General features: G+C 42.6%; 1 protein-coding gene across 2 annotated transcripts in view; it reads left to right on the top strand.

Annotated features, from left to right (window-relative positions):
• Positions 1 to 5,658: 5,658 nt before the first annotated feature.
• LOC124146037 (adhesion G protein-coupled receptor L4-like) overlaps positions 5,659 to 23,559 on the top strand; it is a 43,960-nt gene continuing 26,059 nt past the window's right edge. The window contains exons 1-2 of one of the 2 annotated variants that reach the window (XM_046516087.2): positions 5,659 to 5,871; positions 18,194 to 18,258. In XM_046516087.2, the coding sequence (XP_046372043.2) occupies positions 18,213 to 18,258 (46 nt within the window). In that variant the 5' untranslated portion in view covers positions 5,659 to 5,871; positions 18,194 to 18,212. The other variant, XM_046516088.2, reaches the window with a different exon arrangement.

Raw genomic sequence — 23,559 nt, forward strand, 5'->3', positions numbered from 1 at the left:
TTAACAATTTTTTCCTGGTGTTTAAGAAATACATATATTTCTAGATAGAATCCGTTTAGAATCAATGTCTGTGTTAAAAACACAACTCATCATCCTGGATAATGATAGTGAGTAAGTGAGTTGGTATTTATGCAGCTTTTAACAGAATTTCAGTTAAAATATAACTGGTCATAACAGAATCAAGCTACGCACACATAACGAAACACTGTAGACGCTTGAAGATGCACGAATGCAAATTTAACAGCAGATAGACATTTTGTTAATAGCGTCGACAATACTGTCGCCCTGATTAAGGTGAGGTGAGGTGAAATGGGGTTTAACGTCGCGTCCAAGATTATTGCACTTATATAGCGACGTGCATGATCGTGTGTGTGTTTGTGTGGCTGCTTGTACTAGTCCGGACTGATGTCGATTTATAGTGCTAGCTCACTGAGATACCATGCCGCAGTTTAACATGGATACCCCACTCAGACACAGTATACTGACTCCGAGCCGACCAGTCCTTGTTTTAGCCCCTTAATGCCGAGCGCCAGATAGGGTAACAACAAGTACCATCTTTTAACGTCTTTTGGTATGACGCGGCAGGGAACGAAACCCTGGACCTTCCGCTCTCCGGGCGGACTCTCTACCACCAGACCACGGAGGCGGTCGCCCTGATTAATATCCCGACATAGACGCGAACAGCTGCACGATTGTTGGTGTGGGGTTGAGCAATATTCACTCACTCGCTAATATACTGACAAAATAAAATTACTGCAAATCGTTCACATCTTCCTTGCATAGTTTCAGTTTGGAAGAGGTTGACAACTGGAAAGCTGGATGGACAACGAATTTGATTGTTTTCTTCTGTGGTTGGATGCAGAATACAAACTGAGCAAATCGGCGATAGTTAAAGTATTGAGGTGAGCTATAAATCCAGAATAGTAGCGCTGTACTCTCAAATTAAATATTTATTAGACGAATACATTTGTAATCTTGCAAAGTATACCACGAACGCCATTGTTATGCCATTTCGAACCATGACGTCTGAAAAAATACATATTTCTCCATGTTGTAAACTTACCAAACTATTGGGGATATCAAAAACACTATTTTACATTTTACACAAATAGAGTCAAACCAGTGGGATATGGTCAAAATCACAGTTCATTGCAGACAATATTAGTCATGAAAGTGAGTCAGAACTATACAAGTCATTGGCGGTCTATGTTTTGATGTTTTCCTGTAATCATGAAACTATCTGTCTGTGACGTTTCAAAGTAGCAACATCACGCTCGGCATCCTAATGAACTTTGAACACTTTGAACAACACAAAGATCGCCAAAATCGGACAATATCTAGGAATGTCTATGATAGAAACACATAATATGACAATTGGCGGCCATCTTGAAATTAGACAGCCATCTTGGATTTTCTCTAAGACGCGCTTTTATATCTTTATACACATACCAACAAGAATACTAATAAAAAAAGTTTCATGTTTGTGTCATCATTTGAATAATACGCCAACATTGAGCCCTTAGAACGTCTTCCATATGTTACAAAGAAGTCGGATAGAGCATCACGTTGTTATAACGAGGTCGATATCGCATCATGGTGTAATAACGGATACCGTGTCAGAGAGAGTAGCATGCATTTATTACGAAGTTGATACAGCACACTGTTGTTATAGCGAGGTCGGATATACCGTCAACGTGCTCTACTTCACTTTTATTCGTTAAGAACACCAACACGAGCGAAATACAATTTACAACATATTGACATAAACAATTCATCAAGATGGCAGGTAATTAATTTCACATAGGTTTACTGATTAATTCAGGCAGGTTGGCAACGAATCCCGACAGGTTTTTCAGGTTTCTAATATTATTTTTTTGTAAACATTTTGCTTAATTTAAATAAATTGCGCCTCTGTCTGTATTGTACGGGGATAAGGGTTAATCTGGGTTGTAACAGTGCATCACATTTAAACAAGTTGTGGAATTTGTCTCCAACTGCAGGAGAGTTACATACATTACATGGTCGGTATTCACGTGGTCCATCATTCCACCGGCCAGTCTAAACAGGTAGGTTATGGTTTATAGTTTTAAGTTTAAGTTTGGCCAAGGCTATGTCTCAAGAAAGAGGTAAATAATTACAAATTCTAGTAGTTATTTAAATAATTATTTTTATAAATCCTTTTGAACTTGAGCGACTGTTACTTTTCCAGTTTTGAGTAAATTGATCTGTTAAAATCTGGTCAACCTTTGAGAATTGGCAAGGTGTTGTGCAAGAGGACGGGTTATGTATTAACATTACTTAAGCTCGTTTTAACCACGTTCAGCCATGGATGAGCATATAAGTTTCTAACAGAATCATACTTTATGTACTTGAGTATATGTGATAACTTTAAAATATCAACTTGATAGGAAAGATTAAAACACGTATGTATTCTTGGGATATTTATGGGTTCAGGAGCTCACCCTACATTATATAAATCGGTTTGCGAATTTCAGATGCAAGTTTGAGAACATTTAAATGAACTCTTTCCACAACATTTAATTTCTCCCAAACGCCATAGTTCGGAACCATATACAGTATTGCTACAGCTTTTGTATGAAATGCTGTGAGCACACAATCGACAAGTAGGTGTAGATTTCGAGTATTTTCCAGGAGGCAGTACATAGTTCTGGTTGCAATGTTTTCAGTTAAGGATTTTATTCCATCTACAAATCTCCTGTTCCTATGTACACTAATTCCTTGGTCTGTATAACTATCAACAGCTTCAAACAGTTTATCACCATCGTAGAAACTTAACTAACTATTTTGTGCAGGGCCACCACTATATCAGAATGTCCATGAATTACTATAATCATAAATGTATCTGTAACGTTTCGTAAACCATCAGCATGTCCGTCAAAAATAACACTATCATATGCATAACTAACCCACTCAAGATTTACCCCTATACATCCACGGGAATACAGATATGAAAAGAACTGGTGACACACGTTCCCCTTGTCTTACTCCAAGGAGATATAGGCGATACATGGAGGACATACCTCCATACGACCCACTTTATTCTTTGATACACATTTTGGACTAAAGTAAGAAATATATCATTAAAACCGATGTTCCGCTTTTTAAACCAGATTCCTGCTATGCATACTGTATAAAACGCTTCGTGAAATTTATGAAGGCACAATAAAGGTTTCTTGATGGCCACTTTTAATATCTGTGTAAGAGTACATACGGTAAAATATTATCCGTCGTTGAAAACCCTTTCAATAAAAAGCCAGAGCTGATGCGATAATATTTTTATTCAGAGTGAGTGAGTAAGATAGGTTTAACGCCGCTTTGAAATGTATTCCATTAATGTCACGGCATGTCAGCTAAATGTGGGAGGAGTGCACTAAGGGATGCAGGTCTTAGATGTTTACCACTTTAGTTTTCGCGTGAAATCTTTTCCGAAACAGCTTAATGTTCTGATTTGTTTGTGATGGTTTGGATCCTGTTAACTTCATTCTTTCTTTTTGCAAATGGTTTTTATTTCATACCAGCCAACCATGCGTAAGTCAGCATTAACACCGGAGCTAATGACTAGATTGAAAAAAGATAAGTGACTGACCATTTTCATAATATAAATCAATGAGCCTGATTTTTTAAAAAGCAAAACACTTGTAACGAAGTCATCTTCCCGAGGCAAAAGAGTTAACTGACTTTAAAAGTCCAGTTTCCACCCTTGCCGAACTAGGCTGGAATTACTGGGCTCGATCGTAGCGCCACCAGTGGCTATTACCAGTTATGTCTCTTCTAAGCCTCTCCTATGGACCAATCAGATTCCACCTCTCGTATCACTTGTGTATTCACACAAAATGGTGGCGCCAAGTAAGGACGATCTGATCGATAATCAAGATCTATATTGTGATAAAACGGGTCTTACACCGGGAAATGCATCAAATCACGTGGTCACCTTGATTATAAACATGAAAAGATTTGGAAAATATCTGCTGACAACGAGTTGGCGGTACACATGCTTTGCAAATCCTGCAATCGACCGAATTCTGCACGACAGTTAACGAACCGGATTTCGATTTCGGTGCGCGATTTTGATTGGACTATGCATAGACTCGTTAGTCCAGCCAAAATGTAACTCAAGAATACCAGCCTAGTTTGGCAAGGGTGGAAACTGGACTTTTATTGTCAGTTAACTATCTTGCCTCGGGAAGATGTAACCAAGTAAGATGTAGCCAAGTTGACCGGCGCACCCTGGTAGTGTTAATTAATGAGTAGTAGAGTGAGATATGAGTAGTGCTATCCGGGAAGAACCAGCTGACGTTGAAGTTTGTTGAATGTGTGTACATGTATATCGATCTCTGATAACTACCCCATTATGCCATGCTATGTAGCTTTGAGTAAACAGCGTTATATTCTGTCAGGGTTATACCAAAAGGAGTTCCTGTAGTTTGTTACATACGGGTGTATTGAGTGACTTACAATTTAACGTCGCATCTCCATTATTTCAGCCATATAGCGACTCACATACGGGAGTAAAATATGGAGAACAGTTCAACATATTTTCTTCGCTATGCAGAGTTGCCTCCCTTAGGCGTGCCAGAAACCTATGATCGTAGGTTCGAAACCAAGATTCCCCCCGGTTATGTTTTAATAACCACCCATGCTCGTGGGTTTCACAAACATGGCTAACGTCTCAGACCTGAATCACTTGTGTCTTTCCTCACACATTAAGCCGACAGGCTTAACTAAAGTATTGTTCAAACAGCCTTTAAGTTTAGGATTAGTTAAACCAATGCTTGCCGTAAAATATATCAAATTCAGGAATGAGTCGTGTGAACTGGCTCATTGAATGTCATGGTGCTTCATCATCGTTGGTTGATGTTCATGCTATAGACCATTGTTTGCCTAGCCATGACTTGATCACTCACAGACAGTCGTGATAAAGCTGTAATATCACTGGGCGTTTACAAAGTCTCACAATCCATCACTCTCTAAAATCTTAAGAAACGTGGTCTCAACATGTGCATTAAAGTTGCAAAACCTGTGTTCTCAAAACTAAACTGTCTGTGTTTTGTTGTCGTTAACTCTTTCATCTATTTTTCTTTCAAACCAAGCAGATTTTCTGCCTAGGTATCACAAAATAAGAGCTCCCCGCCCTCGGCATATCTCGTCGCCTTCAGCGCACAAGACACTGACACCCGGACAACATTCAACGATGCCCTTAACGGGAGTTTTCTTTTTAATTACGTTACACTTTGTTTAAGACACTTGGCGACATTTGTGATTCTCCATAGGGGTTCTCATTATTGCGAGAGGTTTACAGAGTCGTACTCATCTGTGAACGTACTAAGGTAAACATCTCCTTGAAAGAACGCTCGCCTGAGGAGAACAGGCTGGACGCTATATCTACCCGTTCACTTGTAATTAAACATTGCGCACCGTGTTCTCTCAATAGGGCTAGATTATTATTCCTTCAATAGTAGTTATCTCCCTTTATATCGTACTAATCATAGTCGAATCTATCGTATGTTTTTTAAAAGGTTAATATACGTTCTTTCTAACAGTTGCCTCCCCTCTGTAGATGTATGTTGTGAAGATTGTTCAGCAGGTTGAACATTATTCGGGTACTTTTTTTTCCAAGGCAAACGGTATCTGCTTCAGTGTTTGCCTCCCTTTGTTGACAAACCACACACATTCATCAACCTTAGTTAATAAGGTTTTCGAGTTGCTATGGCGATCCTCATTAGAGGTCGAGAGATAGGAGAGTTTGGGAGAGAGTTCCGATGTAAGATAATGCGAGCGTAAGACTGGGAAACAACACAACTCGTGAACATACCAGTGACGCGGTGGAGGAGAGGACAACATTGATATAAGGTAGGTAGGTATCCCGGATGATGCGCAGCACAGACTTGATGTGCACAATGTCTTAAACATTCCCGCTCTAGGAGTAACATGTGGTGAATGACTGGACTACCTACTTCCAAGGAAAGGTAGGTTTGGCGCGTGCGCGTTAATGTTGAAAAAATGAAAGGAATTTTACCCGTAATCTTTCAAGATCGAACGTATCGAAACAGATGAACAAACTTGTTTTACGCAAATCACATACCACTATTGTTCATTGGTCATCATAAGAAAACATTATATTTTATATTGAGAAATAACACTTCTCAAATAATTAATTTTTATTAAATATAGGACATAATTATTTGTTAACAACTGCGTTTTAAACATCTTATAAATATAAGCTAAATATGAGCTATGTGGTAATGAATGTGTGTGTGTGTGTGTGTGTGTGTGTGTGTGTGTGTGTGTGTGTGTGTGTGTGTGTGTGTATTTAGGTTTATGTACACTTTTCAGGTATAACGTGTGAGAGTTGGAAAAAGAATTACAGGATCCCAATCCATGTTATATGGGTACAGACGTATTCAACTGTCCCACCCCGCGGTTAGATACCCGCTCTGCATGACTGTGTTATGATATTGACTGTATATACACAGTACCTCCCATACTTGATTGTGTCGGTATTTGGTGCAGCTGAGAGTTAGAAATGATAAAAAAATTAAATAAATACGACAAAGTACACAACCTTGTACTACTCCAACCCAAATCAAGCACAGATACATGTGCCAGCTTTAGTTCACTGTGAGAAACCCCAACACGGAAAACCTGTCGCAATGAACATAACTTTAATATATGTTCTTTTTTATCTATTTTAAATGATCTCATCTATTTCCTCCCGGACCAGTGATTATCGTGTTACACTGTTAAAGAAACCGACAGACGTTTTATCATCAGAATGATTCAGCAATATGCTGAAATCAGCGACAAATACGACTATCTCAGACCATAGAATAAATACGAATAGTACATTCATTGTGATACAAACTTAAGCCTTATTTCGGTTAGCATAATAGTTATAATTTGCTTATTACATATTCAAATATTGACCAGAAATGTGTATCGTATACTCATATCTCTGTGAGGTCTATCGTCTTCACTAGGCAATATACCCGTACCCGGCTCGAACCTTGATTCAACGACTCGAATTATCATAACTAACAGTCCAAACCCTGTATGTAAACCGAATCCTGGGCAACTCGTCTGCGGAAACCAATTGACCCACAGGCCACATTACAGAGGACAATAGATTAGTGAATCCATAAGTACTCGTATACACGGGAAATAGAGAGCAGGGTCTTTGTTGGGGAAACATCATGTGTACATGCTACTGTAAATAAGTTGAACTGTTGCTGAAATTGTGAAGCATATAACACTGACTAGGTAGGGAGCGGATACCCGTATACATGAATTAGTTCAGTAGAACGATGTGGAAGGTCTATTGACATTGTGTGACTCTTGTATATAAAAAAATGACAAAATCCTTTTCCACGTTCATAAGAAATCGTCACAAAAAGAAGTCCATAGTACGATTCCGACTTGTTCAAGAACACATGTTTACGAATCGCTATCAGATAGTGATGATACCAGGTGTTTGCAAAAATGTGAGCGTAACCTGCTTCACCGGTGGCACCCGTCACGAATACATGCAAAGGCAAGTCAATTGTTCACCTGAATAAAAAGAGGAAAACAGCTCAATAGGGAATTGCATCAGATATCATTTTAGTCACTGATGCCTCATATTTAGAAATTCACTTCAGGTGTCTACCATAAAACATTTGAAATCTTGCTGAGGCATTAAATGTTGTAACCTTGAACAAACATTTTTTTATTAACATGTTGGGGAGATATGCGTATTTTAAAACATCAACTGGAACAAAAAGTTTTACAGGAATGAAGATCTGACTTACAATGCGCAGGGTTTCACCACCTCTCCTTAAACATGAGTCACCGTGACTCACTGCATATTGTTTTGTGCGTCATGGGCACAAATTAGATTCATTAAGGTGTTTAAACTTTAGTCTACAAGATATTGATAATAGTAAATAATATATCGAAAATCCTGTATTAAAAAAAACACAATTTCTGTAGTTTCATGGATGTTTTTTTGTAGTTATTAGAGCTGACTCCTTAAAATAGGTTGCGCCAAATATGATTCATTGAAACATTGATATGAAGTATTTTGGATGTAACTATTCCTGCGTCATGTGAAACCTGGGTTTGACTTCACAGTGTCGGGTGTAACGGTGAACGCCTTCAGTGAGATCGGGGAGAGAGACGGAGTGAGATGAGTTTTGCAACGCTTTTAGCGATATTCCAGCCACATCACACATTATACCACTGTAGGGACTTGAACCCATGTGTTCGGCGTGACGAACGAACACTTAAGAAACACGCATTATTTGACATAAAAATATACACCGTATTCGACATAATAAGCGCCCAAAGTGAAAAAATAGGGGGCTCTTATTAGAATGATTGTTATTTTGGTGAAAAACAACAGAGTTGAAAGATCGTAAATTTCGTGGTTTATGCTGACAGCCTGAAATGTTTATATACGACAGATATATTTTTTCCAGAATTTAATTTCCCATAAATATGAATGCATATAACATACGTATTATACACGAATAAATAAGTCATGTGTACATTGATCAATCGGAAGGGGTGCTTATTGGGATTGTTCGCTAGCTAATATATTAGAAAATATCGCCGTGGGCGCTTATTAGAGCGGAGCGCTTATTACGTCGAATACGGTATGCCTATTGTTTTAAGCGTTCGTTCGTTACGCCGAAGGCCTGGGTTCTATTGCCCACGTGGGTAAAATGTGTGAAGCCCGTTTCAAGTGGAGACACGCGTTCATTGGGGAACTAACTGCCTGCTTACTTTTCCATTGTTCTCTGGCATCCGGGGTCGACGATCGCATTGTGGTTAACAAATAAGATGCAGTTAAGCTAAGCTGGCGGCGGAATGGGGTTGGATGGGTGACCACGCTCGGCAAGCTTGACTCCTAAGAGCTTCTGGGCCTTCGTTTCTGCCCAACACATAATCGCAGGCGACATATAACATGCGTGTCTGTAACGGCAAGTGAATGCATTCGAAGATTGTTTCATGTTAAACCAGCGGCAAATGGATACCCGGTAGGATGAGACAGAAATCTGAATGCGAAACTTTCTGGCGTTGGGCTGTATACTCCTCAGGGAGCTGAGAAGACCACTGATCTGTGAGGCGGGGTAATAATGACGTTCTGGGAGCATGCGCAGTGCGAAATCATGAGGTTCATTGGTGTCCTGTTATTATTGGTGTCCGTAGTAAAATACTTGCGTAAAGTTTGTATACATGCAGGCTAGGATGGGTGTTCGCTTATATGTCCATTTACGTATCTAGGTGTTCGCTTTTATGTCCATTTACGCATCTAGGAGTTCGCGTTTACTTTCATGAATATCTTTGAATAGCGTTTCTTGACCCAGTTCACTCGGAGTTGGGTTACTGAAGACAGCCGTGGGAAAGTCAATTATCAGACAGTCATTGAAGTTTAAGAACAAACGCAGTCATTAAGCGGATTTGATGACACGGGGTGGCGGGATACGCGGGGAACTCCCTATACAACACCATCTACACACACGGTGGAGGGGAAACACGGAGAACACCAACATAAACAATCCGGCCGACGTCGAGATGGTCCTCACACGTCTCAGAACACGTGGAATAGATAGTTCTTGGTCATAACAAGAGAATTTGCAACTGAAGTACAGGGTGGAGTGGTCTTTGCGACAAGAGTTGGTCGTAGGGGGTTCGCGTTGTTCCTTCATGAACAATTATTTTCTCTGGAAAGGGTCATGGAACTATTTTTTTGAGTGCAACACGTTGTATTTTCAAAACATCTAGTATGTCCAGTGAATAATTATTTCTTTTTTTAGTAAATCCTGATACTATGAAATAGTCGGTCACAAATCTTCCGTCGAATCAGGCACATATATATATAGCTCTATGTCGCGAAGTCCAGCCTAAAAGATGTGTAGGGTTTTGAGCCAATCAGATGTCAGCTTTCGGATTCATTTCTTTACCACCTCGAATCGAAAATTTTGATCTTAGCCAAAGTAAACAGTGACAGAACACAATTGTACCTTAACTAGTACACTACTTTGGATGTAGATTGCGCTCAGAAACGACAGGCTATATATTATACCCACAACAATATAATGGCGCCGCCTTGTATTTCTACTTCCGGAACTTGTCATTTTAGCTCGTGTTCGAGATACAGATATAAGATATGCATGGCTCGCGACAATTTGGAAGTCTTGACGCTGATTGGCTGATCAGATACTAGTAGTTCACCCCGTATAGAGGTGTCCTTAGATCTTCACATAGTTTGTTTGTTGTTTAACGCCGCACTCCGCAATATTCCAGCTATATGACGGCGGTCTGTAAATAAACGAGTCTGGACCAAACAGTCCAGTGATTGATATCATGAGCATCGATCTACGCAATTGGATACAATGATATTGCATCAACCAAGTCAGCGAGCCTGACCACCCGATCCCGCTGGTCGCTTCTCACGACAAGCATAATCACGACTTAAGAAATCTTCACAAAGAAGAGTATTGTTGTCAAAGAACTGATATCAATTAAATTAGTATCGAAAAATGATGTTTCTTTTAACGACAGTCCGCTTGAAATTTGAACAGTCGACTGCCGATACCGCTTTGAACCAAACAGATGCAACCCCACCCCCACCCCCACCCCCACCCCCGAAAAGTTCATTACGGAGAGACAGGTTTATAAACTCGTCGTTAATGATCGGTTAACTCCGGAACGTGGGCTGTGTCAACGACGCACGCGCACCGGACATTCATTACAGAAACGTAGATAGTTGGGTCAAAGTTCCTTGACTTGCAATTTGTGGTTTAAATGGTTCATACTAATGAAGCGAATACTTTTTGTCATTTACGGATATGTATGTGTCATGGAAGATCAGTGTTTAAAGTTGGAGAGAAACGTTTTATTGAAATGAATAATAATGAGACTGATATATTGGACACCCAACACAAATATCTAAATAAATGCCGCAATAATACCAGCAATATACCAGCTACATAACGGCGGTCTGTATGTTATCGCGTCTGGACCAGACAATCCAGTGATTGATATTATGAACAAAGATCCACGCTGATAGAATGTGTTGACATTCAGTTAACAACGTCACCGTACCCGACCACCCCATCCTTTAGGTCACCTCTTACTACAAGCGGGGCGGTCGGGTAGCCTAGTGGTTAAAGCGTTCGCTCGTCACGCCGAAGACCCGGGTTCGATTCCCGACATGGGTACAAAGTGTGAAGCCCATTTCTGGTGTCCCCACCGTGATATTGCTTGAATATTGCTAAAAGCGGCGTAAAACAACACTCACTCTTACTACCAGCTTAATATTCCTTTGTATTAAATAGGTATAACGTTCGATGAATATTTTCCTTAAAACTGATGTTAAAAAAACCAAACAGTTACCAGAGGTTTACCGGTTATTCTGGCCGACCGGACTTTGTTGTTTGTCAGACAATGCCGTGTGTTTCTGTATCGTATATACCATATATTAAGAATAGAAATTGTATTATACGAGCCTCTTTTTATCCCTGATCATTTATATTTACGATACAAAAACACACGAGGGACATAAACTCGTTAGCATATGTTATTCTTACAATAACTAAGTCGTAATTTCCTCAATGAAGTGACCGCCTCCGTGGTCTAGTGGTAGAGCGTCCGCCCGAACAGCGGAAGGTCCGGGGTTCGATCCCTGCCGCGTCATACCAAAACACGTTAAAATGGTACTTGTTGTTACCCTGAGTGGGGTATTCATGTTAAACTGCGGCATGGTATCTCAGTGCGCTAGCACCATAAATCGGCATCAGTCCGGACTAGTACAAGCAGCCACAAACAGACATGTGCACGCTTGGACGCGACGTTTAACCCCATTTCACCTCACCTCACCTCAACTCAATGAAGTAACTTCAGAAATGTAATATAGTGATTGAGTGAACCGCGCCAATTATCACATAGTACCAAGTTATTTGCATCCATGTTTGTCTACAGAAACCCCTAATTTATTGGGAACGATCGTCAATAGTGTATTGAGCAATCAGACATTGATAGGGAGATTGAAAATACATGTAGTTCCTGCTAAGTGACCTCATTTGCATATTTATTGGATCATAATATGTTTAACGGATTGGTTTAATGCGATAACACTAGTATCCACAATGTTATAATACGGTTTTTACTGCTTGAAAACAGAGAAATACAATGGTGATAAACCTCTTCATGATCCTTCTATAAACACACTGTTTCATTGAGGCAGAAGGAAAGTAGTTCCGTATACAGAACTCGAGTGAGATGTCGATTTTATTTTTACCGGTAAAACCTGTACCCAATGCCAATCCAAAAGTAATAAACACGATGTATAAATCATTATTACCTAAAGCATTATCAAGTTTACTTTAACAACCAACTCAACATGTTATCATAGTTGGCAATGTGCATACAGAATGTCATCAGATAATAAGATTAACACACACACACACACACACACACACACACACACACACACACACACACACCCCACACACACACACACACACACACACACCCCACACACACACACACACACACACACACACACACCCCACACACACCACACACACACACACACACACACACACACCACACACACCACACACACACACACACACCCCACACCACACACACACACACACCCCACACCCCACACACACACACCCCCCCCCACACACACACACACACACACCCCACACACACACACACACACACACACACACACACACACACACACACACACACACACACACACACACCACACACACACACACACACACACACACACACACACACACACACACACACACACCATCTGTATCCGCTACTGCTGTTACTGCTCACCAAAACACAAAATCCTAACTGTAAAATCAAAAGTATCGGATGATTGCAACTCCATCAGTGGATGAGGTATTAGCATCTGTTGGATGTAAATATCAGAGTATATCAGTCCATGACAACCACTGAAGCTGCCATGCACGCCTGCGATAACCACACGTTTGAAACAAAATAACGAATTTTGTGACCTTTGTGACAAAACTGCACTCAAGCTGGGCGAGTTGGATATAGGGACATATCCCAATTGACCTTTGTTTCAAGAAATGGAGCAATTTCTACACACAACCAAAACATCCTGTTTCCCCGGGGTTACCCGATCAAGGCCAGAAGTCCACCTGACTTGAGCAGATCCGGGTACTATGGCGGCGTGAAGAGGAAATACCGACAATCAGTCCCAAGTGTCAATACTACATATACCAATGACGGCAACTCGTATAAGTGTGAAACTGTGAGACGTTCCTCCACCCACTTACTCTTCTCTACAACCGGAGAAAATGTTTGCACGGGTTTGTTGTGCTAACAACTCTCGAAGGTCAAGCAAGGTCATACAACCTCAACACGTGCTCGTCCGTACAAAGATGTTGTACTTTTTCTGTATTGTCTGAATTAAATGCCAGGTTTATTTTGTAACATTGCTTCATTCCAAGTCAATAGAGATTCCAGTTACAATACGTGTGTTCTTGAGATTGTGCGAATATTCGTCTCTTGTCAATTGGAAATGTCTTTTACTTCGCGGAAAAGACGAACTAAACACGCGAGTCATCACGATGAAGTCTCGTCCTTCAATATTGACCTTGTAAACAACGGGTGTTGGCGTAATGCGACGCTCAACTTCCTTCTGTTCGCTGTAGAATGTGAGTATCCACTTGCATTCTGAACTGTATGTTATTAATTCTCCATAGTTTCAGATGAAGTCAGCTAGTTTAAAATGCATGCCGCATTAATTTTGTTATGTATATAGCTATCGTGACAGGTGCCAGAAATGGCAAAACATACTATGGACCGAACATACAACGTATTTTGCTATATTTTGGTTTGCAAAAGGTAGCACTGAAAAATATGCCTTAAATAATAAAATGTTACATAGGTTTTGAATGTTCTGTCTTGTAAACAGTAATTGTCATATTATTGAAGGTGATTCCACCATAACAATATCACTTGAAATTTATAATACAGTGATACGTCTTTTAGGTAAATAAAACTAAACGGCACCGTAACAACACCACACCCTGTCTATCAGGATGAAATGTAGCATTGACAGGAAAGTACTATAAGCATATTTGTTGTTTTTATTTACTGACATATATTTCGAAAGTTCTGTTGTTTTTTTTAATAAACAATACCCTGCTGTGAATGAGTTCGTAGAACATTATTTCAGCATATATACAAAAAGTACAAAATTTTGTATTGGATGATACAGTGATTCGTCTTCTAAGCGAATACCACAAAAAAGCACAGTCCGTACCAGCATCCTCTTGACAACACCTGTCAATCAAGAAAACAGCAACCCATTTTTTTTCAATCTCGTTCGTAGGCATACTACACAAGCCTCCTAATTAACTTCGGCCTCGGCGTTACGCGACAAGATAAACGACATGCGTTCACGTCTGACGGCCAGTTTGTGTAGGGATTGTCCGAATAAACAGCGGACTAAACGACAATTAATCACACAGCGAATACATGAGACCGTCACACCCACGTCGATATCCCGTCCACGGCGAGATGACACGAGATGTGACGTCTAATTTGCCCAAAATCAACACCAGAAGCGCTCTCGTTACAGTTTATGGTGATTTGGGTGGACAAGCAGCCACGATCCGCGTACAACATCTCCTAATTGATTTCAAGTGGACACTTCATGAAAGAGTTGTCTGCGTTGAGTGAAAAAAGCGTAAAAACATGTCCGCTGTTGAATTTTGCGAATTTGCTCAAATTCTTTTGCTCTTGAATACAGATCTTGCATTTAGTATGTCATTGTAGATGATGATTCTTTTCTACCGTATAGTTTATCATGATACGGTTTTTGAACTGTGAGGTCTGATAAAGCAGCATGTCTTATCCGATCATATTTGATGCCAATTGGGTGCAAGAATTGTCAACGCTTTGTAGTCTTAAAATAAGGGGGAACGGATGGCCCAGTCGTCTAAGGCGCCGCGATTCGCTGTGCAGAGTTGCGTCCCTTGGGCACGCCAGAAACCTATGATTGTGGGTTCGAATCCCGGTTCGCCCCGATTATGTTTCTAGGTTTGTCAGCACCATGCTCGTGGGTTTCACCGAAGTGGTTAACGTCTGAGACCTGCATCACTTCGGGCTTTCCTCCCACATTAAGCTGACACGCCGTGATATAACTGGAATACTGTTAAAAGCGGCGTTAAACCCAATTCACTCACTCACTTAAAATAATGCTCATACACGAAAGCACTGGTGTCGGGCACATGGGTGAACTACGGGGATGTGGCCATTGAATTGTACATACACTGCACTTGTTAATGTCCGATATATGTAAAACAAGGAAAATTCAAATACCAATAGCTGCAGTCAATACCACAATAAACTATCGACAGCCGTAGATACTATAAACATAATACAGCGGATACAATATTGATAAACTTGTGTCTGCCGTGTTAAACTGGTATGCGTCTCAAACCAGACACTTTATATGAGACTTTTAACCAGGCTCGTAGAAGTGGGTGGGTGTGGCGGGGTGAGGTGGGGGTGTAGAAGAATCTTAATCAGTGCCATTGATGAAATGGACCATGTGATTTCCAAATAGTATCCCAACCACACTTAGCAATTAGACGAGATACAAGTCAGGTCGAAAAGGTCTCGAATCACCCCATTGTCGCTATTTTATTGGAACAGCCAGCCTACTTTTAACCGCCCCGCCCAGAATCCTCATGAACAATCAAGCCTGCCATTTTACAACAAGGGCAGATAACTCTTATTCTTGTACCAACCAATTTTGGAAGGCTCCAGACGCAACCGTTGACTGCTGTTCAAAATGGCCACGGCAGCACTTGATATATTGTTTTATTTTTCACAAGTAGTTCAATCCTTTGCTGCCTCTGACAGTTACTTCAAATAAATTTACAACAGTTTCTTCAGCCATTTAAAAATACTTGCACATAACAATTTTTCATAAAAGTATACAGGCATCAAGCTAAGATAGAAACCAATTCGTAGGGAACACGGTATGCAGTATTTCACTGAGGGCTCGCAAGGACTTTAACAAGGACGGACAATTGTGCCACGCTGCTCTGCTAATCTGCGGAATTAATGTTTCCTTACTTTCCATGCACCGTAACCTTTCATCTTCCCGAGGCAAGTGAGTTAACTGACTATAAAAGTCCAGTTTCCACCCTTGCCGAACTAGGCTGGTATTATGGAGTTATATTTTGGCTGGGCTAACGAGTCTCTGCATAGTCCAATCAAAATCGCGCACCGAAATCGAAATCCGGTTCGTAAAGTGTCATGTAGATTTCGGTCGACTGCAGGATTTGCAAAGCATGTGCACCGCTAACTCGTTGTCAACAGATATTTTCAAAATCTTTTCATGTTTTTAATCAAGGTGCTCACGTGATTTGATGCACTTCGCGATGTAAGACTCGTTTTATCACAATATAGATCTTGATCATCGATCAGATCATCTTGACAGGGCGCCACCGTTTTGTTTGAAACAAATGCAAATGATGCGAGAGGTGGAATCTGATTGGTCCACAGGAGAGGCATAGAAGGGACATAGCTCGTAATAGCCACTGGTGTCTCTACGATCGAGCCTAGGAATTCCAGCCTAGTTCGGCAAGGGTGGAAACTAGACTTTTAAAGTTAGTTAACTCCCTTGCCTCGGGAAGATGCAACCTTTGGGATCAGAGGTAAAAAATACTAAGATTAGAGGTCGGACAACGACTAATTGGAGCGGACGCATGGTCAGGCTCGCTGACTTGGTTGGTTACTTGTCATCGTATTTAAATTGTGAGTCGATGTTCATTATTTCAAGCACTTGATTGCCTCGTCCAGGCTATTATTTACAGACCGCGGCGTTGAACAACAAACATCATAACACTATACAAGCACGTGGGGCAACAGGGGAAGAACTTCATCAACGACGGGTCGACTGCAGCATAACATTTCCTATATTTCCATATCGATGTTAAAAAAGATTTATCACGCCACTACACATAATTCGGTTGACACGCTCGAGCACATTAAAACACATTTGATGATAAAATTACCTGTCAGTGTCAATACACTAGTCAGCTTGGACCATCTGTCAAGTTTGTCATAGATTTTCCGTATCACAGCACTGTTGAAGGATCGCCTTCATCAATAGTATTTATTGATGCACACACAATGTATAATGACTAGACAATGTTTTAGTTTTTACGTGGTGGCGTGGGCGGGTAACCTCTGGCTCTGCGTGTGGACCAGCAGATCAACCCAGAACCCTTCACGGACCTCCTTACAGAACATGTAGCATTGTATTGCGGATTAGTTATTTCAGACAAAGGACGGGTGCGTTTCTCATTTAGCAGTGAGTGTATCATGTTGTTGTGTTATGTTTATTTTAAGTATTCCCGATCACCTATGTATTCCCGAATGGTTTAATGTCATGCTTGCGCGCGCGTGCGTGCGTGCGTGCGTGCGTGCGTGCGTGCGTGCGTGTGTGTGTGTGTGTGTGTGTGTGTGTGTGTGTGTGTGTGTGTGTGTGTGTGTGTGTGAGATCTGGGTATCCTGTAACTTTATCGTCTTTAACGCTCTGATGGATGCTTCCGTTGAGTTATAGTAAACACTTATTCATAATAAACAATTAAACAACTCGTGTACAATGCTATCTATGTTTCCTATTTCTTAGTTTGAAATTTGCATATGCAAACTTTATTATTCTTAAAATTAAATTTCAATTACAGTTGCTCGTTATCGTTATTAAGTAAGGTTTACGTAATGCTCGTATAGTCACGCACGCCGCCAATATATTCTGGTTAAATGTTTAATACTTTCACGGAAATAAAGGTATATATGCTTAGTGCTTTCTCCCTGTTATAACTTCGTTCAGTGTTAGACGCTGTGGTGCATCCGGGAACAAGGCCTACCGATTTCTTGTTATTCCTTGAGCCTATACGTCGGTCCTGTCTTCTAACTTACATATAACTTGGTACGTTTGTATTACTCAATAAAATTTGCTCGTAAAGGACTCTCTTTATAAAAAGTGTAAAAAAAACCACGTAAATATAAAATATGTTAACAATTTCCTTTCTTTCAGTTGACCAATGGTAACCATCAACACATGTATGGGTAATGTTAACTTATCTTATCTGAATGTTCTTCTGTCTTTCAGTTGTCCGACGTAGATAGACATGAAGACAGTTTTGCTTGGAGTTGTGTTTCTCTGCAGCTTGTCAGGTAGGTCAATATTGGTCTTCCGTACCCGCCAGATTCCACGCATGCCTGCCTGTGTCAGCCCCGACGTTACACCCGTGTCCTACTGGGCGGGGCAGCACTGCTGTCTGTGTCATTCTCGACGTTACACACGTGTAGTACCGGACGGGGCACCATGGCTGGCTGTGTCAGACCCGACGTTATACACGTGTAGTACTGGGCGGGACAGCATTGCTGTTTTTGTCGGACCCGACGTTAAACACGTGTAGTACTGGGCGGGACAGCATTGCTGTTTATGTCGGACCCGACGTTACATACGTGTAGTACTGGACGGGGCAGCATTGCTGTTTTTGTCAGACCCGACGTTATACACGTGTAGTACTGGGCGGGACAGCATTGCTGTTTTTGTCAGACCCGACGTTAAACACGTGTAGTACTGGACGGGGCAGCATTGCTGTTTTTGTCAGACCCGACGTTATACACGTGTAGTACTGGACGGGGCAGCATTGCTGTTTTTGTCAGAGCCGACGTTATACACGTGTAGTACTGGACGGGGCAGCATTGCTGTTTTTGTCAGACCCGACGTTATACACGTGTAGTACTGGGCGGGACAGCATTGCTGTCTGTGTCAGACCCGACGTTATACACGTGTAGTACTGGGCGGAGCAGCATTGCTGTCTGTGTCAATCGCAGCATTGCTGTTTTTGTCAGACCCGACGTTATACACGTGTAGTACTGGGCGGGACAGCATTGCTGTTTTTGTCGGACCCGACGTTAAACACGTGTAGTACTGGGCGGGACAGCATTGCTGTTTTTGTCAGACCCGACGTTATACACGTGTAGTACTGGACGGGGCAGCATTGCTGTTTTTGTCAGACCCGACGTTATACACGTGTAGTACTGGACGGGGCAGCATTGCTGTTTTTGTCAGACCCGACGTTATACACGTGTAGTACTGGGCGGGACAGCATTGCTGTTTTTGTCGGACCCGACGTTAAACACGTGTAGTACTGGACGGGGCACCATTGCTGTTTTTGTCAGACCCGACGTTATACACGTGTAGTACTGGACGGGGCAGCATTGCTGTTTTTGTCAGACCCGACGTTATACACGTGTAGTACTGGGCGGGACAGCATTGCTGTTTTTGTCGGACCCGACGTTAAACACGTGTAGTACTGGGCGGGACAGCATTGCTGTTTTTGTCAGACCCGACGTTATACACGTGTAGTACTGGGCGGGACAGCATTGCTGTTTTTGTCAGACCCGACGTTATACACGTGTAGTACTGGACGGGGCAGCATTGCTGTTTTTGTCAGACCCGACGTTATACACGTGTAGTACTGGACGGGGCAGCATTGCTGTTTTTGTCAGACCCGACGTTATACACGTGTAGTACTGGGCGGAGCAGCATTGCTGTCTGTGTCAATCGCAGCATTGCTGTTTTTGTCAGACCCGACGTTAAACACGTGTAGTACTGGGCGGGACAGCATTGCTGTTTTTGTCAGGCCCGACGTTAAACACGTGTAGTACTGGGCGGGACAGCATTGCTGTTTTTGTCAGACCCGACGTTATACACGTGTAGTACTAGACGGGGCAGCATTGCTGTTTTTGTCAGACCCGACGTTATACACGTGTAGTACTGGACGGGGCAGCATTGCTGTTTTTGTCAGACCCGACGTTATACACGTGTAGTACTGGACGGGGCAGCATTGCTGTTTTTGTCAGACCCGACGTTATACACGTGTAGTACTGGACGGGGCAGCATTGCTGTCTGTGTCAGACCCGACGTTATACACGTGTAGTACTGGGCGGAGCAGCATTGCTGTCTGTGTCAATCGCAGCATTGCTGTTTTTGTCAGACCCGACGTTAAACACGTGTAGTACTGGGCGGGACAGCATTGCTGTTTTTGTCAGACCCGACGTTATACACGTGTAGTACTGGACGGGGCAGCATTGCTGTTTTTGTCAGACCCGACGTTATACACGTGTAGTACTGGACGGAGCAGCATTGCTGTCTATGTCAATCGCAGCATTGCTGTTTTTGTCAGACCCGACGTTAAACACGTGTAGTACTGGGCGGGACAGCATTGCTGTTTTTGTCAGACCCGACGTTATACGCGGTAGTACTGGGCGGGACAGCATTGCTGTTTTTGTCGGACCCGACGTTAAACACGTGTAGTACTGGGCGGGACAGCATTGCTGTTTTTGTCAGACCCGACGTTACATACGTGTAGTACTGGACGGGGCAGCATTGCTGTTTTTGTCAGACCCGACGTTATACACGTGTAGTACTGGGCGGGACAGCATTGCTGTTTTTGTCAGACCCGACGTTATACACGTGTAGTACTGGACGGGGCAGCATTGCTGTTTTTGTCAGACCCGACGTTATACACGTGTAGTACTGGGCGGGACAGCATTGCTGTTTTTGTCAGACCCGACGTTAAACACGTGTAGTACTTGGCGGGACAGCATTGCTGTTTTTGTCAGACCCGACGTTATACACGTGTAGTACTGGACGGGGCAGCATTGCTGTTTTTGTCAGACCCGACGTTATACACGTGTAGTACTGGGCGGGACAGCATTGCTGTTTTTGTCGGACCCGACGTTAAACACGTGTAGTACTGGGCGGGACAGCATTGCTGTTTTTGTCAGACCCGACGTTATACACGTGTAGTACTGGACGGGGCAGCATTGCTGTTTTTGTCAGACCCGACGTTATACACGTGTAGTACTGGACGGGGCAGCATTGCTGTTTTTGTCAGACCCGACGTTATACACGTGTAGTACTGGGCGGAGCAGCATTGCTGTCTGTGTCAATCGCAGCATTGCTGTTTTTGTCAGACCCGACGTTAAACACGTGTAGTACTGGGCGGGACAGCATTGCTGTTTTTGTCAGACCCGACGTTATACACGTGTAGTACTGGACGGGGCAGCATTGCTGTTTTTGTCAGACCCGACGTTATACACGTGTAGTACTGGGCGGAGCAGCATTGCTGTCTATGTCAATCGCAGCATTGCTGTTTTTGTCAGACCCGACGTTATACACGTGTAGTACTGGGCGGGACAGCATTGCTGTTTTTGTCGGACCCGACGTTATACACGTGTAGTACTGGGCGGGACAGCATTGCTGTTTTTGTCAGACCCGACGTTAAACACGTGTAGTACTGGGCGGGACAGCATTGCTGTTTTTGTCGGACCCGACGTTATACACGTGTAGTACTGGGCGGGACAGCATTGCTGTTTTTGTCAGACCCGACGTTGTACACGTGTAGTACTGGGCGGAGCAGCATTGCTGTCTATGTCAATCGCAGCATTGCTGTTTTTGTCAGACCCGACGTTATACACGTGTAGTACTGGGCGGGACAGCATTGCTGTTTTTGTCGGACCCGACGTTAAACACGTGTAGTACTGGGCGGGACAGCATTGCTGTTTTTGTCGGACCCGACGTTATACACGTGTAGTACTGGGCGGGACAGCATTGCTGTTTTTGTCGGACCCGACGTTATACACGTGTAGTACTGGGCGGGACAGCATTGCTGTTTTTGTCAGACCCGACGTTGTACACGTGTAGTACTGGGCGGGACAGCATTGCTGTTTTTGTCAGACCCGACGTTAAACACGTGTAGTACTGGGCGGGACAGTATTGCTGTCTGTGTCAGACCCGACGTTATACACGTGTAGTACTGGGCGGGACAGCATTGCTGTCTGTGTCAGACCCGACGTTAAACACGTGTAGTACTGGGCGGGGCAGCATTGCTGTCTGTGTCAGACCCGACGTTATACACGTGTAGTACTGGGCGGGACAGCATTGCTGTCTGTGTCACACCCGACGTTACATACGTGTAGTACTGGGCGGGACAGCATTGCTGTTTTTGTCGGACCCGACGTTAAACACGTGTAGTACTGGGCGGAGCAGCATTGCTGTTTTTGTCAGACCCGACGTTACATACGTGTAGTACTGGGCGGGGCAGCATTGCTGTTTTTGTCAGACCCGACGTTATACACGTGTAGTACTGGGCGGGACAGCATTGCTGTTTTTGTCGGACCCGACGTTAAACACGTGTAGTACTGGGCGGAGCAGCATTGCTGTTTTTGTCAGACCCGACGTTACATACGTGTAGTACTGGGCGGGGCAGCATTGCTGTTTTTGTCAGACCCGACGTTATACACGTGTAGTACTGGGCGGGACAGCATTGCTGTTTTTGTCGGACCCGACGTTAAACACGTGTAGTACTGGGCGGGACAGCATTGCTGTCTTTGTCAGACCCGACGTTACATACGTGTAGTACTGGGCGGGGCAGCATTGCTGTTTTTGTCAGACCCGACGTTATACACGTGTAGTACTGGGCGGGACAGCATTGCTGTTTTTGTCGGACCCGACGTTATACACGTGTAGTACTGGGCGGGACAGCATTGCTGTTTTTGTCGGACCCGACGTTAAACACGTGTAGTACTGGGCGGGACAGCATTGCTGTTTTTGTCAGGCCCGACGTTAAACACGTGTAGTACTGGGCGGGGCAGCATTGCTTGGGGGTGCTTGGTGTAACTTTGGGTGAATGTATCGAGTTGTTTGACTTCAGGCAGGGAGGTGTGGTATCGGAGCAAAAATAAAAAAAGATTTAATGAGAATGATGAACGTCCCCTAGGGTTGGTTTTTATAGAGGTTGTTGTTGGGTTTTTTTAATATTCGATATTAGACAAATCAAAGGAATCGCTTCACGTATTCACATCAAACGGAAACTCGAAAGTTTGGACTCATCACGTTCAGGAAGATTAAACCTGGAAACTAAATATTGACTTCTATGTTTGTGGGAGGATTTCATTTAACCAGCCGCCCTAATTAACATTCCAAATTATATTATCAGATAAATAAAATTGTTGTCTAACTACCCGTAGTCAATCATAACACGCTAAACAAATGGCTACTGACAGATTCAATGAAATATCTAAACAATATACTCAAACATTTTACATACGCAACATTCTGATTCAGTTATTTGTAGGTGTTTCATATCACCGAACGCTTGCTTAGAAATAACTAGGCGTTTCATGTTGAGCAATGTTAAAACACGCGTTTGCTTTGAGTTATTAGTTTTAACGAATGTTTAAAGCAAATTTAGTTATGTCTTTTTCTTTATAAGACTGCCACAATGGCATCGGGGGGCGGGGTGGCATTGTTGGTAGAGTATTGGCTCTTCACGTCAAAGTACCGGGTTCGATTTTCCAAACAGATGCAATCCGTAAAGGCAAGTTATTTTGTTGTAGATATGGATAAGAGCGGCGTAAAACCCAACTCACTCACTCACAATGTCAGAATATTTGACA

The sequence above is a fragment of the Haliotis rufescens genome, unplaced genomic scaffold (assembly GCF_023055435.1).
Source record: "Haliotis rufescens isolate VD_foot unplaced genomic scaffold, xgHalRufe1.0.p SCAF_7, whole genome shotgun sequence".
Lineage (NCBI taxonomy): Eukaryota > Metazoa > Mollusca > Gastropoda > Lepetellida > Haliotidae > Haliotis > Haliotis rufescens.